This window comes from Rhinatrema bivittatum, chromosome 1 (genome assembly GCF_901001135.1).
Source record: "Rhinatrema bivittatum chromosome 1, aRhiBiv1.1, whole genome shotgun sequence".
Classification (NCBI taxonomy): domain Eukaryota; kingdom Metazoa; phylum Chordata; class Amphibia; order Gymnophiona; family Rhinatrematidae; genus Rhinatrema; species Rhinatrema bivittatum.
This window is the reverse complement of record NC_042615.1, coordinates 346380917-346398992: the sequence shown is the minus strand read 5'-3', so window position 1 is coordinate 346398992 and position 18076 is coordinate 346380917. Positions and strand designations below refer to the sequence as shown.

Below are 18076 nucleotides of genomic sequence, written 5' to 3'. Positions count from 1 at the left end.
CTCCTCACTGCCTCGAGTTGGCTGGAGGAAAGCGACACTTCTGAACTTGTACCTGCCTTCTCTTCCATGAGCTTCACCCTGAAGGGTTGAGCATGCAGGTCCGCAGGTCCCACAAGACTAGGGAATGCTCCCCGTACATTCAAAAGCACTCGAGTGAAGCCAACCAGCAGAGAGGGAAGGCATACGAAGCACCAATCTTCTTCCAGCCTGAGGGAGCTGGGCAAGATTGGTGTTAGAGCTGCTGCCACTACAGCACGTCAAGGTCTTTTCCACTGGCATGCTGGAAGTGCTGCATTAAGCCTTCCCTTCATTGCTTCCCATCACATAGAGAGCCCCCAACCACCAGGTCTAGAGTAAGTGGAAGTGAACTCATTAAAAAAAAAAAAAAGGCAGTTATGAGAAGGGACAAGCCAAAGACAGAGGGTTGAAGCTTCATGCGTAACTCAGTGTTTAACAGACACGTTGTCTGACCTGTCCCCTATTTCCCACAGCAACTACATTTAGAGCTCTCCTGTGACTTCTAGAAGCTGAAAGAGGTGAAAGCCTCTTGTGAAATAGTACCCTTCCCACAGGCCACTAGCAGGTGCTCTAAGAGTGGCACAGGCTGCTTCCTTTCGCAAAAGGATCACGGAAGTGTTCATTCCAGCCTGAGGAACAGGAGATCCAAGATCATACCCTTGTCCCTTGTATGAGAGCATTAAATATTGGCAATACTAAAAAGGGTTCCCTGTTTCTGAAAACAATGCAAGAACGCAAGTAGATTTAAAATGCATCAAACAGTGAAAAAGAAAAATGGGATTCATAAATACACTAGCAGCTAGCTTGACCAGCTCAAGAGATTTTAAAGGGCACACATAATTATTTTTCCTAGAGGAAGCACACAGTGAGATTCTGAACCTCAGAGATGATTACTTCTACAGACAAATCTAAGTGAAATAGAGGGATTAATTCAAATGCTATTTCATCGTTTGGAAAGAGAAGAATAATGTTAAGCCAAGCATTATTTACCCTTGAGAAAGAACTGCCTGGCTGAAACTCTGCGCATATCCTTTCCACACAGATTATAAAACACTGCAGCAACTTTGCGAGTACCTATACACATGCATTACATGGGCACGCGTGAGCAGTTTTGAAAGTTATCCTCCTTGTATTTTTCATGAAGAACTGATTGCATGTTCTATTTAAGTTTGCTTCAAGTGGGAAAACTGGCATATTATTTCACCATTTGACACGTTTACTTAAGACACCACACTTATAGTTTTTGACCTTTTGGCATAATAATTTTAGCCACAGTCTTGCAGTGATTTGTTTACCATTAATTATTGAGCCATTAAACAGCCAAAGTAGTTGAAGTAAATTCTATTACCATAGAGAGCTCCCTTCAGACGTATTTATTTATTATTATTATTATTATTATTTTTTTATTATTTGCAGCTCAAGGTCAGTTACATTCAGGCACAGAAGGTATTTCCGTGTCCCCAGAGGACTTACAATCTAACAGGTGAATTTTCAAAGGTTTCCCATGGAAAAGTTAGCATATATGCACAGAAATAGCATGTTCTTGTGTACATGCTATTTTATAAACATAAAACATAAGGGGTAGATTTTCAAAGGGTTACGGGCATAAGATATGCGCATAACCCCCGAAAACCTACCCCTGCGCGCGCCGAGCCTATTTTGCATAGGCTCGGCGGCGCGCGCAAGCCCCGGGACGTGCGTATGTCCCGGGGCTTCGAAAAAGGGGATGCCTGGAGGCGTGGCCGGGGCATGGCGGCAGTCCAGGGGCATGGTGGCGGTCCGGGGGCGGGGTCGAGTGCTCCGGCACAGCGGCCTGTGCCAGGGCATGGCGCACCGGCAGCTTGCCGGTGTGCGCAAGTTACGCCTGCGCAGGCGTAACTCGACAAAATAAGGTAGGGGGGGGATTTAGGTAGGGCTGGGGGGTGGGTTAGATAGGGGAAGGGAGGGAAAAGTGGGGGGGACCAAAAAAAAAAAGTTCCCTCCAAGGCCGCTCCGATTTCGGAGTGGCCTTGGAGGGAACGGGGAAAGCCATCAGGCCTCCCCTAGGGCTCGGCGTGCGCAAAGTGCACAAGTGTGCACCCCCTTGCGTGCGCCGACCCCGGATTGTATAACATGCACGCGGCAGCGCGCGCATGTTATAAAATCTGGTGTACATTTGTGCACGGCGGGTGGCGCCGTGCACAAAATTGACCTGCTTACAGGCCAATTTTAAAATCATTGTGCATGCAAAAATGCCCACATATATATGTGGGCTGCGCGCAAGCAATGCCTATTTTAAAAAGCCACAAAATACACACGTATGTACCTGTGCATGCGTGTGAGGAATAAGGCGGAGCATGAGTGTTCCAGGGCAGGGCCAAGACTTGAGTGCCTAACTCAGAATTTTAAAAACGAAACCCACAGCGTGCATACACTTGATATCCGCGTAACTTTACTGCTGCTCCAGATGAGGAGCAACACTGCAGATCTCAAGTTTTAGGGCTTGTAGGACAGGGTGAGGGGTCCGGGTCAACTGTGCAGTGTGCAGGATGAAGAACCAGCGGGGTCTGAAAGACCTCGCTATTAACTGGACAAACTGGTGGACTAACTGCAAAACTGGGAATGTGCTTCGCGCGAGCATGTTTTAAAATCCACTGACATACGCTTGTAAAAGCTGACTTGGTCCTATTGAAGACATGCGTACTAGCTGTGCTCAAGTAACCTCTTAAAATTAGGAGTATATTTACACAAGGTAAGTGTATTTGAAATCACATGCATGCAAGTGCGCAAATTTAAAATTCTAGCGTATCCCTTGCTCGTGCGCCCACACATGCGTGTATAGGTGTAAGCGCTCATTTTAAAATTGATTCTATAAGTTTCTATTTTAACAGAGACGTGCACTTGTAGATTTGGCAACTTTGCGTATAATTTTACATCTTGTGTAAGATATCAAATACGTTTATACTGTATTATTGGCTGGGTGGGAGGTCAGGGTGAACAGGGAGAGTGCAGGCTGAAGAACCAGGAGGGTTTCGATGATCTGCAGATGGACTGGGTGAACTGGTGGAAGAATTGGAAAACTGGTTAGTTTCCTTAATTTGGGCTTGTTTGAAAATTTCCCACTTGACATGCATAAATAGGGACTTAATGCGGTTAAGTCCTGCTTAATTTTTGCACCCTAATTATCTGTACATATAATTTTAAATTAGATTTGAAAAATATGTGCTTTTTTGCATCATGTAAGCATTCAGCGGCACTTAGCTGGATAAGTTCCAACTTATCCAGCTAAGTAGTGGCTGCTAAACACCGCCACTTAGCCAGGTAAGTTTCAAATACTGCTACTTATCCAGTTAAGTAGCACTTGTTGAGAATTATCTGGCTATTTTACTCAGTTGGATAAGTAACGTGTTTTAAAAATTTTTTTTTAACCAATTCAGCAAAGTTCACCCTATATTTGTGTGTATCTATACATATGCACAAATGTGCAGGGTAGATTTACATGTATTTTTTTTTTACCTGCATACATGGGTACATTTGCACGTGATCATACACGCATGCATATGGGATCACGCGCAGCTCTTTAAACGTTATCTCCCTGTCAGTACCCAAAGCAATGGAAGGTGAAGTGACTTACCCAAGGTCACAAGGAGTGGCGATGGGATTTCACTTCTGGCTTCCTTGGTTATCAGCTTCCTGCTCTAACCACTAGGCTAGTTTTCCATTTTAACTTAAGAGTAAGAATTTCTAAAAGACCTGCAGGCTTTGCAACTGCACTCACCCAAGTGATTCTGCCATGACTTTAAAGCAGCTTCCTCAATTAAAGGCCGTGCAAGGGCAATATCCACATGGCCACGGTCGTTGAAGGGAAGGGTCACCTTGAACATCTCCTCCAGAACCTGCTTCTTACTGTGAATCAACTCGGTCCACACTCGGTTCACAGCCTTCAAAAGAAGCTGGCGCCCTGTTTAAAAGCAAAACAAGAACAAAACAATGTCAAAGACTGGTCACTGTACATGGAACTGTGACAAGACCCCAGAGAGAACTACGAATCTCTTCCAATGCCTGCAAGACATCTTTAGCAATTAAAGTCACTTTGGGTCACACAGATCAAAGATGGATTTAGTTTGTGAATGATATTCATATTTACATCAAGACCATCTTACAAGTTTGGGTTGATAATCATTGGGAGGAGAAATGATTGAATACTACAACTATGTAAATTTATCATAGGTGGATTATAATATGTCCAAAGTGCTGCCTTAAGAGGCAACCCCGCAAGTTTGTAACCACACACTTTTCAGTGCTGTAAGTTTAAGAGAGCATATATGTCTGTCATGAATGTTGGATAGCTGGCCTTCAAAGAGAGTTCTAGAAACCAGAGGGGAGCAGCTGTGATTCTGCAACAAAATCAGATGGGAAGTGTAATTTTAAGAGAATTTGGCCTGGGAGCCAGGCAAAGGTAATTAGGAAATTGAAAGGGCCAAGACACCATGAGAGAGAGAGAGAGAGAGAGAGAGAAACAGAGAGAGATATCAGCCTCTAAACCGAACAGCCTGAAAGCAGTTTCCAATTAAGTAACTATTAGGGTGGTGGTGTTTTTTGTTTTGTTTTTTTTTTTAACAATTTGCCAATTTAAAGAAGCAGGGTTTTCTATGAAATGGCATGTTTTTATGCAGACTGGTGTTTAAATCTTGTATGTGTTTGCATGTTCTCTGCCAGCATGCAGCACAGCATACATAGTCCAGCTCCCTCAGTAAAGCCCCATGGCATATCACTATTTATGGTTTGCAGGTTTGCCCTTCCTCCCAGCAGTAAACTGTTAAATACCATTCAGTTTTCCTACTTTTATTATTTGCTCAGCATGTGTAGCAATTCTCAATATAAGGGTAATTTTTAAACAGCTTCATAATGGTAAAGTCTGCATGTATATCATATAATCAGACTTTACCAAGTTTTTTCAAAGCAAACTTAAGCCCAAATATTCAAAGGCCCACGCACATAACAAACAGGGGTTACGCGAGTGGCTGGGTCTTGCGCACACCGCGTGCATTTTAGAACAGGCCCAGCCGCACGCGTAACCATTGTTACGCGCAGAAGTGCCGGACTTCTCCACAGGGGGCATGGCCCTGGTGGGGAGGGGTGGGGCAGGGCAGAGGCTGGCTGGCAGTAAGTAGAAAAATAAAAAAATTTTGGGTAGATAGTTAGGGGTCGGGGTGGAGAGGAGAAAGGAAGGAAGGTTAGGCAGGGGGATAGGGAAGTTCCCTCCCAGCCCTCTCCTTAACTGGAACAGAATGGGAGGGAACTGGGGGAGAATCGATTATCTATCAACACATAAGGACATACATATGTTTATTCTCACAAATATCTCATATCCTCTTGTACTAATTATTTTTTCATTTTTTATATAATTAGTTATATTTATGGAATTACTTAATCCTATTTCTTAATACATCATAATCAATTCTCAAAATAGCATAAATTAATTTAAACAATATTCCAAAAATTTCTTCAGCCGTTGCCTGACGGCGTTTTGATCCTTTGACGGATGGTTGTTTGCACAGATGTCCTGCCACATTGATATAAAGATATTTGGAAACTAATAAATTGTGAGTGTTGGGAAAGTGGCTATGTGAAGTTGGCTTCCTCTGTCATAAGGAGAATGGTTTAAATGTTGTGAATCCCTGGACGGGAATTTGGTTGAAATTTATTTGATATTGTGGTATCACAGATTGGTGTGTGGATACCGGTGAAATAAAGGATAATTCAGTACAACGGAGAATTGGATCCCCGTGGTATTGGGTATTGAAGGAATGAATTGTGTTTAGATCATCCTTTGAATGGGCTATATATTGGGGTTGAAAGAGTGAACGATGCCAAGATTTACCCCTGAAGAAGCTTAATTGCGAAACAAGGTCTTTGTCGGGGATTGTAACTGCAATAGCCATTGAACACAGCGGGATTTTTTAACACTCAATGTGTTATAAAAAGATAATAATATTGAAAATGTATGAAATTGATGTCTGAAGTTGTATTTTTGTAATACTCGTGTACTGAATTTTCTCATTATAAATGTTTATGGGAAATATGCAATATGATGGGTGGGTATTTTAAGTTAGTGTGTATGGTACGAATGAATGGATATATGTATTTTATGGGTATATGTTATGTATATTTATGAATATTTTGGGGATGTTTAGGGTATCCACATGTTAAGATAGTTGCTTGCAAATGAAGATAAATAAATTTGAAATTATTTAATTCAAATGGTTAATATATCATTTTTTAGCAAACATTATTTTTGGAATATTGTTTAAATTAATTTATGCTATTTTGAGAATTGATTATGATGTATTAAGAAATAGGATTAAGTAATTCCATAAATATAACTAATTATATAAAAAATGAAAAAATAATTAGTACAAGAGGATATGAGATATTTGTGAGAATAAACATATGTATGTCCTTATGTGTTGATAGATAGTTTTGGGTTAAGGACAGGTAGAGTACCCCTGTTGTAGTTACCGTATTGGAGAATCGATTATGTCACCGCATACATTAATGGAAAATTTGGCCCCCTGTGCACACCGCCCTCACATGCACAAGAGGATATAAAATCGGCGCATCCATGTGCACGTGCTGGTTTGAAAATCGACCCCTTAATGCACAAAAGTTCATTTTGAAAATAGTCAGGTAACTAGCCGAGCATGTGCATATCAGGCATATGCATTTGGTTTTATTTTTTTTTGTTTGTTTCATTTGAATTAATTGCACAATAAATCCAAACAAAATAAAACATAACAAAATTAATAAAGAAAAAAAAATGAAATGAAAAAATAAGAACAAAAGTTGTTTTGCACACATTACTTCACATAAAGTTACACCCGATCTTCAGAGGTTGGGGTTAACTTATTTGCATACATTTAAAAAATCAAAAACCATGCACTGAAGTTCCAACTCCACTGTGGAACAACTCTCTACAGTTTACATAGCAGATTTACACATACACTTTTGCATGCACAAAGTCCTGGGCTGTTTTAGTATAACTATTTACACATATAAAACCCAGTATTATCTGCGAAAATAGCTTTGAAAATTATTCTCTATGAAGTTTATATTCAGCCATTACCGCCTTCAACATTTATTTTTAAATGGACCTGAATAATATCTAATTTACATGTAGCAGGGTTCATCTGGTTTCTTCTATGCTCATTTTATAAACAAATCTATTTTAAAACTCTAGGGACAGCCATGAAAACGAGCAGTCTTAAAATGTCTGAATAAAGTCTTCATGAGCTTTATTACATTCACTGATTGTGCTTTATTTTTGAGAAAACAAAACGCCTGCCCTATTCAAACTTCATCCTGCTGCAACTTTTGCGGCTCACAGCAAATTGTGCTTTTCTCTCTGTTTACTTTCTAGAAGCAATAGGGTCCCCAAACCACAGTCTTTATCATTAAAAATACTTGCTGGCTGAATTAAGAGAGAGTAAGGAGTTACCTTCACTAACATCCTGGTTGTAGATTCCATCCGGTTCAATGTCAGAAGGGATCATAATGTGCCACGTGGTCATCCTGGCTTCTGCTTCCAGGCCAAATCCTTCCACGTTGCTGTGAATATTTGAACAAGATTAGAATGGATGTACAAAAGGATGGAAAACTAGCAGGATGATGTTTTGGTTGGTGCTGAATTCTTTTTATAATTTTTATTTAAATTTTGTGTCACCACATGTGATACATAACCAGAAAGTCAAGAAAGAGAAAACATTGTAACACAATTCTGGTATTTATAAATATATATATATATATTAGATGAGAATTTCAGAATGAAAAAAACATATAAATAAATGAATAAGAACAGGATACTTCAAGCCAAGAATATTACATCGGCTGAAACCACTACTAACAATCCATGATTTTCATACTGTATTACAAACACTAATATTTTCAAACTTAGATTACTGCAACTCACTTTTACTAGGACTTCCTGCAGGATTACTAAAACCACTACAATTACTATAAAATGCTTCTGCGAGACTCTTTCCAGGGACAAGAAAATTTGAGCACATCACCCCTTCGCTAATAGCACTGCACTGGCTTCTGGTACAATCCAGAATTCATTACACAGTATTAACTCTAGTCATAAATCTCATCAACAACATTAACCCAAGCCTATTAAGAGTGACACTTCAACAGCACACGCTAAAGAGAGCACTAAGATCCCAAAATAAAGGGCTGCTAATGGTACCCACAACACCTAACACAAATAAGAAACCAAATGTTTTCCATAGCAGGCCCTAAGTTCTGGAACTCCCTTCCAGAGTCATTACGTCTGATAACAGGAAGAAAGAGTTTCAAACGTGGCTCTTTAGAAATGCTTATGACTTAACATAAAACAATAAGCCAATAAATTCACTGTCAGGACCAGTGATATTAATAGTATAACGAGCAATTAGTATAGTACAGAGCTATATAAAGTGTAACACAAGCAGAATTAGAACTTGTACACAATGTTATGTTGACCTAGGAAACGAATGAATGAATAGGTCCTAGAATCCAATTACTGATGTATTGTTGGCCCAAAATATGAGTATTAACCCAGATTGTGAAAACTGAAAAAGGATATGATTATTATGATCTTCTTTTGGAATGACGGTATATAAAACACCTAAATAAATAAATAAATATGTATGTATGTATCCCAACAGCCCCCATTTCCCCCTCCAGCACGAGTTGCAATAACACCACAATCAGATTCATAATAGTATGAGAAACCCGATGGTACGCATCAGTAACAAGGAAACAGGATGAAAGTCAATGACATCACGTTCCCAAAAGAGGGAAAGCAACAGAGTCATCTTTCCCTAACCTACAATATATATGGGGACCAGATCAAGTCAAACTTAGAAACAGAATGTTGCTTCAAGGCGGGTATAACTTACTTAAGTGACACACTTGATCAATTCGCTTAACAACAGGAGCTAAAGGAGCTGTTTCCGATTTCTGCCAAAAGAGGGCTATCTCGCATCGAGCAGCTAGAAAGATCTGTTATACAAGAAGCTGCGCGTGTCTCTCGGTCTGTAATGCTGGAATGTTCAGCAGGGCATACTTAGGAGAATTAATGTCATTCACACTGGTTATAGATTGAATAAGAGAAACAAATTCCCCCCCAAAACCTGTTGTTAATCTCACATTCCCACCAAATGTGATAAAAGGATGCCACAGTATTGCAGCCTCTCCAACATTTGTCATCCACATGCGAGAAAGCTTTGTGTAATCACTCAGGTGTTAAATACCAGCGCAGCAGCAGCACCTTGTAACTATTTTCTACAATAACGGCAGAGATGGAACATTTTCCTATATGTAAAAAGGAAAGGTCCCACTTTTCTTCAGATAAAGCAGACTCCAATCCCCCTCCCATACCTTTACATGTGAATGTGGTTCCTTTAGCTCTTGGTTTAATAGAGCATAATATTTTGAATAGCAGTGTTCCATAAATATTCCATAAAAGATTTCCCCATTAGTAAATTATTCTTTATATTCTCTGAATCCAGAAAATGCCTGATCTGTACATAGGCAAAATGTTCTCCAATGGGTAACTTATTTGCTCATCAAAGAATCAAAACTCAGTATGTTACCTCTCTCCCCCTCCCCCACCAAATATGCTCCCCTTGCTCCTTCCAGTTCCTTCCAGCTACTCAAGGACAAGCCCAGTAAAAATGCAGTATTATGGAAGAGTGAAGAGCTGAAGAAATAATCTCTCTGACCCACTTTTCTAGTGTGACACCGATTCCAAATGCTCAAAGTATTGGCCATAGTGGGAGGCACAACCTTAAGTGGCTGCCACGTCTTCTTGGATTGCCAAACTAAAGCAAGCAGGGCCATTAGGCCCACTAGAGATTGTTCCAGATTCACCCATTGTATCAACTCAACCTTTCTATTCCAATCCACTATTGCTCGTAGCTGAGAGGCTACATAGTTCCATACAATATTCGGAACTCCCAAACCTCTCCGAAGCTTTGGTTGATACATCACTCTGCAGGCAACCTTGGATGGTATGTGCTGCCAAATATAATTGAAAATATGCCTTTGCCACAATTTAAGCATGCTATTTAGTACTCGGACTGGCAAAGTCTGAAATAAATAACAAAATTGTGGTAAGATGTAGAGATGTGATTCGGCTGAACCTTTTGCTTCAGCCTTTGTTATCAGACCGCCGAGGGAAATTTCATTTTCCCGCGGTTCGGGTCGATTTTAATTTGGCCGCCCCCGAAACCCGCCCCTTCCAATTTAATTAATTAAACGGGGCTGACAAATAAATAAATAAATAAATAACTAAATAAACAAATAAATAAAAACCCAAACCAACCCTTCAAATTTAATTAATTGCAACCCCCCAACCCTCCTGACCCCCCCAAAACTTGCCAAAATTCCCTGGTGGTCCAGCGGGGGTCCTGGGAGCGATCTCCCACTCTCGGGCTGTCGGCTGCCAGTAATCAAAATGGCGCTGATGCCCTTTGCCCTTACCATGTGACAGGCTATCGGTGCCATTGGCCGGCCTCTGTCACATGGTAGGAGCAATGGAAGGCTGGCACCATCTTAAAAAAATGGTGTGGGCCATCCATTGCTCCTACCTTGTGACAGGGGCCGACCAAAGGCACCGATAGCCCCTGACAGATGGTAAGGGCAAAAGGCCATCGGCGCCATTTTGAATAGTGGCAGCCGATGGGACAAGAGGGGGAGATCACTCCCGGACCCAGCTGGACCACCAGGGACTTTCAAAAAGTCTTGGGGCGGGGTCGGACAAATCTTAGGGGGTTGGGAGAGTGAGTCGGGGTTTTTTTTTTTTGGTGCCCCTTCTCCCCCCCAAAAAAACGATAAGAAAACCACATAAAATTTCGTGGGTTTTCTTATCATTTCGTCTGCCCCCCCCCCCCCCCCCGAAATGCGACGAAATAGGAAATATCGTCTCTATTTTCTATTTTATCGCAAACGAATGCACATCCCTAGTAAGATGTTCATTTTAAATGCAGTTATTTTACCCAACCAAGATATATCTTTCCTACTTCTCCAACTCCTTTAATATGCTAGATATCAATGGTGGATAATTAAGATTAAACAGATCTTCCATCCACAAACCACAGGTGATGTGGCCATTTGGGGGCCACCAGAATCACCCTGCCCAGATGAAGATCGATGTGGCGCAACACTCTCCCTATGAGAGACCATGCTGGAAACACATACAGAAACATTTCTATTGGTTATGGCTCAGAGATGGCGTCAATACCCTTGGAGCCGATTTCTCACCTGCGACTGAAGAATCAGTCTGCCTTCACATTCCCGGGCACCGCCATGAGGTCCAACTCAGGCCTGCTCCATCTGGCCTGGATTAGGGAAAAGCCTCCACCGACAGCTCCCATTCCCCGGGATCCAACCGCTGTCTGCTGAGATAATCAGCCTGCACGTTGTCCACACCTTCCACATGTGATGCAGCTATTCTTGCTAAATGGCTTTCCACCCAAATGAACAGGTCCTGCATCTCCTGACTCTGTACTGCCTTGGTGGTTGATGTATGCTACCATCGTCACACTGTCCGAAAATACTCACACTGATCTTCTTTGAATGAGCAGAAGAAAAGACAGCAAGGCCTTGCGAACTGCTTTGGTCTCCAAATGATTGATAGACCAGGACGCCTCCTCCGGCGACCACTGACCTTGGGCTGATCTTCCTTGACAAATGGCATCTATCATCACAACCACCCAGTCAGGCACCTCCAGGTCCGTCCCTCTCTCCAGATTGGTCCGAGACAACCACCAGGAGAGACTGGACCTGGCATCCCCCTGAAAAGGTAAAGGAAGCTGAAACTCCTCCAAAAGTGGATTCCATCGGGATAACAAAGCCCTCTGCAACACTCGCACATAAGCAAATGTCCATGGAACTAACTCGAGAGTAGAAGCCATAGAGCCCAGAATCTGCAAATAGTCCTACTCTGGGAATCAAAAGCCACAGAAGACATAGCACCTGACCACTCTGTCCGTGGTCAGAAAAACCTCCTTATCTGGGTATCGAATTGAGCCCCCAGGTACTCCAATGACTGGGACAGTTACAAATTACTTTTTGCCAGGTTCATCACCCAGTCCAATGAGTCCAGGAGCTGCATCACTCATCAAACTGAACCATGACACTCCAACTCTGACTTCACCCTGATGAGCCAATCGTCCAGATAAGGATGCACCAGGATTCCCTCTCTCCTGAGAGCTGCTGCCACCACTAGCATCACCTTTGTGAATATCTGCGGAGCTGTTGCCAATCCAAAAGGGAGGGACTGAAATTAGAAATGCTCCCCTAGGACCATGAACCTCCGAGAACTCTGGTAATTGGCCCTTATGGGAACATGGAGATAGGACTCTGTCAGATCCAATGACGCCAGAAACTCCCCTTTGCATATAGCCGCTATCATGGTCTGTAATGTATCCATCTAAAAACGAGGCACCTGGAGGGCAGCACTGACCCTCTGCAGATCGAGGAAGGGGTGAAAAGTCCCCTCCTTTTTGGGAACCACGAAGTACACAGAGTATCTACCCTGTCCCCTTTCCTGAAGGGGTACTGGAACGATGGCTCGCAGCAACTGCAACCTCGGTAACGTGTCCCGTACCGCCTCCCACTTGAGGTGGGAAATACAGCAGGAGATCACAAAGGCGTATCTGAGTGGCCGAGAAAATTTTAAGGCATAGCAGTCTCTCACCACCTCCAGCACCCACTGGTCAGACGTGATCCTGGCCCACTCCCTGTAAAAAAGGGAAAGCCTCCCTCTGATAGCTTCTGGAGAGGAGTGGACCAGCTTGCCTTCATTGGCCAATCTTACTTCCACCTCCCCCTGAGTGCCACTGTTCTGGGGAGGACAACGTTGCACTCAAAAGGACTGTTGCCTACCTGTGCCTTGCTTTTGTGCCGCAGGACGGAAATTCTGCTTGAACAAAATCTTCTCACGTCTCGAAAATGAGTACACAATGGAAAAGACTTCTTGGTGGTCTTCTTGTCCTCTGGCAACTTATTTCCCTTTGACTCCCCCAACTGCTTCATCAGTTGCTTTAGGTCCTCTCTGAACAGCAACTTGCCCTTAAAGGGAAGTTTACTCAGCTGGGCCTTCAACGACACGTCCGCGGACCAATTTCACAACTACAGTAGTCTCTGCGCTGCAACAGCCAAGACCATATTTCTGGCTGAAGTGCATCTACCACATAAGCAACTCCTGCTTCCAAGCGGGCAGCCTGAGCAGCCTCACTCGATGCCCCCTTCTCGTGAGCCTTCTGAACCCTGCACAAGCAAGCCCACTGCATTAAGCTTCCGCAAACTGCCACACGAAGGCTTAAGGCTGAAACCTCAAACAGCCTCTTCAGCAAAATTTCCAGCTTCTGATCTTGTACATCCTTCAAAATGGCCACACCTGCTACTGGGATGGTTGTCTTCCTGGTCACCACGGACATGGCCGCAGCTACCTTAGGAACCTACCACAACTGTCAAGTCTGTTCCGGCAAGGGATATAACTTAGCCATCTTCCAGGCAACTTTAAGGCCCACCTCAGGAGATTCTCACTCCTGATCCCCCAACTTCTTCACCTTCTTGGGCAAAGGGAAAGCCTTAGATGGACCTCATAGCCCTTTCAGGACTGGGTTCACTCCCTCATTGTTGCAGTCTTCCTGTGTGACTTTGATATCCAACGCCTTAAAAACCCGGGGAATTAGAGGATGCAGTTCATTCCTCTCGGCCACCAGGATGTCATCGGAATCCTGCATTGAGTCCCCCAATACTTTGTCAAGTTCTTTATCTGGATCCACCGGACCTCCCTGTAGCTGATCGGGGTTGTCCACACCATCCGTCGAGTCCCCATCCCCATCCATGGGCCGTCTGAGTCCCAGCAACCCTTTTGTTTCTCCTCTCTAGGTTTCTTAGACCCTCCCCCAAGTCTTCCTAGGGAGCCGCCGCTTGGATCCTGCCTCCTTTTTGGCCAAATAGGCTTTATGGAGCAGCAGGACAAAATCAGTGGAGAACTGCTCCGAATCAGTAGAACACTGATCCGGATCCACGTTCTCCTGGTCACCCTCCCCCTCCCTGTCATGGACAGGGGTCTAATTCGCAGAAAAAAGCATGGGAATGTAATCCCGAGGCTTCCCAGCCAAAGCCTGGCTCCTACCACAAAGAGCTAAAATGGCCACCATGTCCTGAGGCTCCCCTGGGGCCTCCTGCACCAGACCCGAAGCCCCCGAGGCACCAGTCCCCTGTGATCCCCGGGGAGGTTCCAACCCCCCCCCCCCCCCCCACCCCAGCCGTAAATGCACTCAGGGCAAAACGCAGCTGCGCTGAGGTATAGCCGCTTCACCCCCACAGCTGCAGCAAACTTTCCCGCGCTGTACGGAAGGTGCCATGCTGCACAATCGGGCCTAAAAATAGCCCCTGCCTGTGAACACGGTTGGCGGCGCTGTCTTGTGCTGACACCCAGCCCCGAAAACTCGGCAATTTGGCCCCGCCCACCTCTGCGATTGGCTGCCCAAGCACTGCTTCAAACATGCGCCTGTGTTCTATCATCTTCTTTTTTTTTAAAGAAACACACACCGGCAAACAGAAAGCAAGAAAAGGGATTAAAACTAAATACTTTCCTGCTTCTGGCTGGAGGAAGCTGATCCCTGAGCGTGGCAGGGATCCAGAGGGGGGTGAGGGAACCAAGACCCGACTGACACTCCCCCTAAAGATAAGGGCCGAGCTATGACAGAGATAACCAAACCCCGCTCACCCTGCTCTACCCAAGGGGTGGCCCACAAAGGAACCTAACACCTCGGGGAGCTGTCCTCTTGGGAATCGTCCTTCTCACTGATTCTCCTTTTACTCCCTAGGACTGCAGACTGCAGGTGATGCACCTCTACCTTCTGCTGGAGACAGAGAAATACTGAGGGACTGCAGGTGGCACTCTCGGATATGTAGCAGTGCCTCAAAGTTTTGGTTTTCTGCCTCCATCTGCTGGTAGGGATGCAAAGCCCCACTTGTCTGGACTAATCTGGGGTATGAACAGGAACCATGAATTCTGCTTTACATCTGAAAATTCTAGAGGAAAATGTCAGACCATCCATCCATAAGCTGAAGATGAGACAACAACTCTAATCATTTAAGTAAATATATTATTACAGAATGGCTGAAGATGAGGTTTCATGCTTTGGACTGGCCAAGTCAAAGTCCCAATCTAAACCCTATTGAAAGCTTGTGGCAAGACCTGAAGCGAACTGTTCATGCAAGGAAGCCCCCAAATGTCACAGAGATGAAACAGTTCCATATGGAAGAATAGGCCACAATTCCTGAAGGGTAATACAAGAGACTGCTTAACAGTTACAGGAAATGTTTAGTTGAAGTTATTGCTGTTCAAGGAGATACCACCAATTATTGAATGAAGAGGGTCACATATGTTTTCACAAGAAGATATTTACTGTTGAATCTTTATGTTGAATAAATAACCAAAATATATCACTTTGTCTGAGTTATTTATTCAATGGGGTTATCTCTCTCTCTCTTATGAGGGTTTAGATTCAGTCCTAGTCATATTTTAACTCTAAATAGTATTAAAGTACAGAACTTCCCAGAGAGTTCATACATTTTTCCTCAGCTCTTTAGCTGTCACCTGGTGAAATTCCCCCAGAGGATATGTGGCCCGATGTGTAGGCCTCCTTCAAGCCTGAGGAGTTGCCACAGCCCTCTTGCCGCACTAAGCACACGATTATCTATTATCCATATCCATATATATAATAATATAAGACAAGTCACCTTCCTGCATGCAGATTAATCAGGCAATGAGCCAAGCAACCGATGAACTCCTGGTCATGGTTTCCAGGTCCCAGAATCAGGTTTCTGTTTACGGTGAGCACACGCAGGGAATCAAGAACAGCGACTTGCTGGGGAACAGTTTTGTGGGCTCTTGAAAACTGGTACAAAATAGTCCTATTCAGGCAGTGATAAACAGCATCCAGTGATAACCCCTGAGATCTTCTTTTTGACTAAATAAAAAGAAATATGAATAAACTAGTAAAGAAAGGAGAGTGAAATTCCCAAAAGATTTTTTTTTTAATTATAAAGCAACACTGCAATGACTCTATTGACATAAAACATGCCACCTTTTATTTAATAAAAAGGTATTTTCAACATTTCACCTAAATAAAATAAATAAAAGCCAGGAGGCTCCAAATTCGACATTTTAGAAATCTTTATGGCCAATAACATACATTTTAAAATACCTATTAACCTTCTATGGATGTTATTAGGTCTAGAGGAGGATGCCATTTAATAAGTAGTTATACTGAAAGCATGCATGCTTAAATGTCTCATAAAACCTATACCTCCCATTACTTTTCATTGGGACAAAAGTCTGGAGAAAGTTTAGAATGCTGTATGCAAAGAGAACTCTTTGGGAAGCAAGAATTTAGGTCAGCTCAGTTGTTTCAAAATCTATCCTTAGGGTCTCCACAGTCAGTTATGTTTTCAGGATATCCACAATTAATATGCATGAGATATATCTGCACGTGATTTTATATACGAATATCTCATATCCAATATTCCAATATCCAGAAAACCCAACTGGCTGAGGGTCCCAAGAGGACAGGTTTGGGAACCACTGGAATAGCTTCTGCAAATGAAATATCATCCCATTCACGGTCTTATTGTTTCAGCAAGAAACTAAACTGTAGCCATTTACTGCATCTCTTTAAGATGCAAATTCAGTTTCAGTCTTTACTCTGCAATTATATTCATGAAAACATGAGGCTATTACATATAGTACATAAAATATTTTTATACATATCTCAGATTTTGATGAAAGCATGAACAGATGCAACACCTTCAGAATGCCAATTCGCATGTGAGATCTTTCTATTTTTGTTAAAAGATTTCACAAACATCTTAATAATGTCACAACTGTACATCAGGGTAAAATTCAGAAAACATTTCATCTATTTTTGGATAATTTTGCTAGGTTAATTTTGCTTTCCAACATTGGTATTATAATAAATGTATTTCACTTGAATTCTTCTCATGTTATTTCCAAAAGAGAAAAAGTGAGACTAAATCATACAATGATGATGATGATGATGATTGTTGCCTATTAAAATCTGAATTAAATACCTATCTCATTTTTAGGGGTGGCCAGCTCCAGTCCTCAAGAGCTACAAACAGGTCTGGTTTTCAGGATATCCACCTTGAATATGCACGGCCTAGATTTGAATGCATTGCTTCTACTGTATCAAATCTCTCTCAGGCACATTCATTATGGATATCCTGAACACCAGATCTGTTTGTAGTTCTTGAGGAACGCACTTGGCCACCCCTGATCCAGGTACTTTCTTAGAATCTGCCTAGCAAATAGCTTCCCCTCTGAAATGCTGCGGCTGCCACTGAAAGCATTTTATCATCCCGACAGACAACAAAGCACGAGCAATACCTGTGCAATTAGCTGGATTACGAAGTCTACCACAAGTTTCGACTCCTTGTTGAACATGCCCTGCCAAAGTTTATCCACCACACGCTGAGAGAAATAGAACACATTGTTCACCAGCACCTGGTAACTTCCTCCGCTGGTAATGGGTAGAGAAGCATCTTCGCCTGTGTGCAGAGATGACAGCAACTTTATATAAGCAACAAAACTCTACGTGCGTTACGTAAAAATTTGAGGCTACAAAAAGCTATCCCACAAATTTCCTGTAACAAGCCTGCCTTGAATTTGTAATTTTGTTTGTATATTTTGTTTGTGTACCAGTTTGCACCAAAAACCTCATTATGGCGCTCTTTTGCCAGTCACGGCCAATGCACAGAAGCTAATTCCCAGTGCTGTCTCTCACCAAGATAAACAATTCTGAGAAATGCAAACACTGAAAACAAACATCCTATAAGCTACTTGTTCAAATTTCATCAAAGTTACTAGTTTTCCACTACACCAAGAAGCCCTTAGGGGACAGCTTTGATTCAGAATGCCTGTCTTAGATCTGACAGAATTATTGTCTAAGTTAGAGCTTAAAAATCATAGTGCCACACTGCTGATGACATGACT

At 42.8% G+C, this 18076-nt stretch overlaps 1 protein-coding gene across 1 annotated transcript in view; it reads right to left on the bottom strand.

Annotated features, from left to right (window-relative positions):
* Positions 1-18076, bottom strand: part of WDFY3 (WD repeat and FYVE domain containing 3) — a 616621-nt gene that overhangs the window by 157363 nt on the left and 441182 nt on the right. The window contains 4 exon segments of the mRNA XM_029599364.1: positions 3776-3958; positions 7496-7605; positions 15805-16034; positions 17471-17631. Coding sequence (XP_029455224.1) covers positions 3776-3958; positions 7496-7605; positions 15805-16034; positions 17471-17631 — 684 coding nt within the window.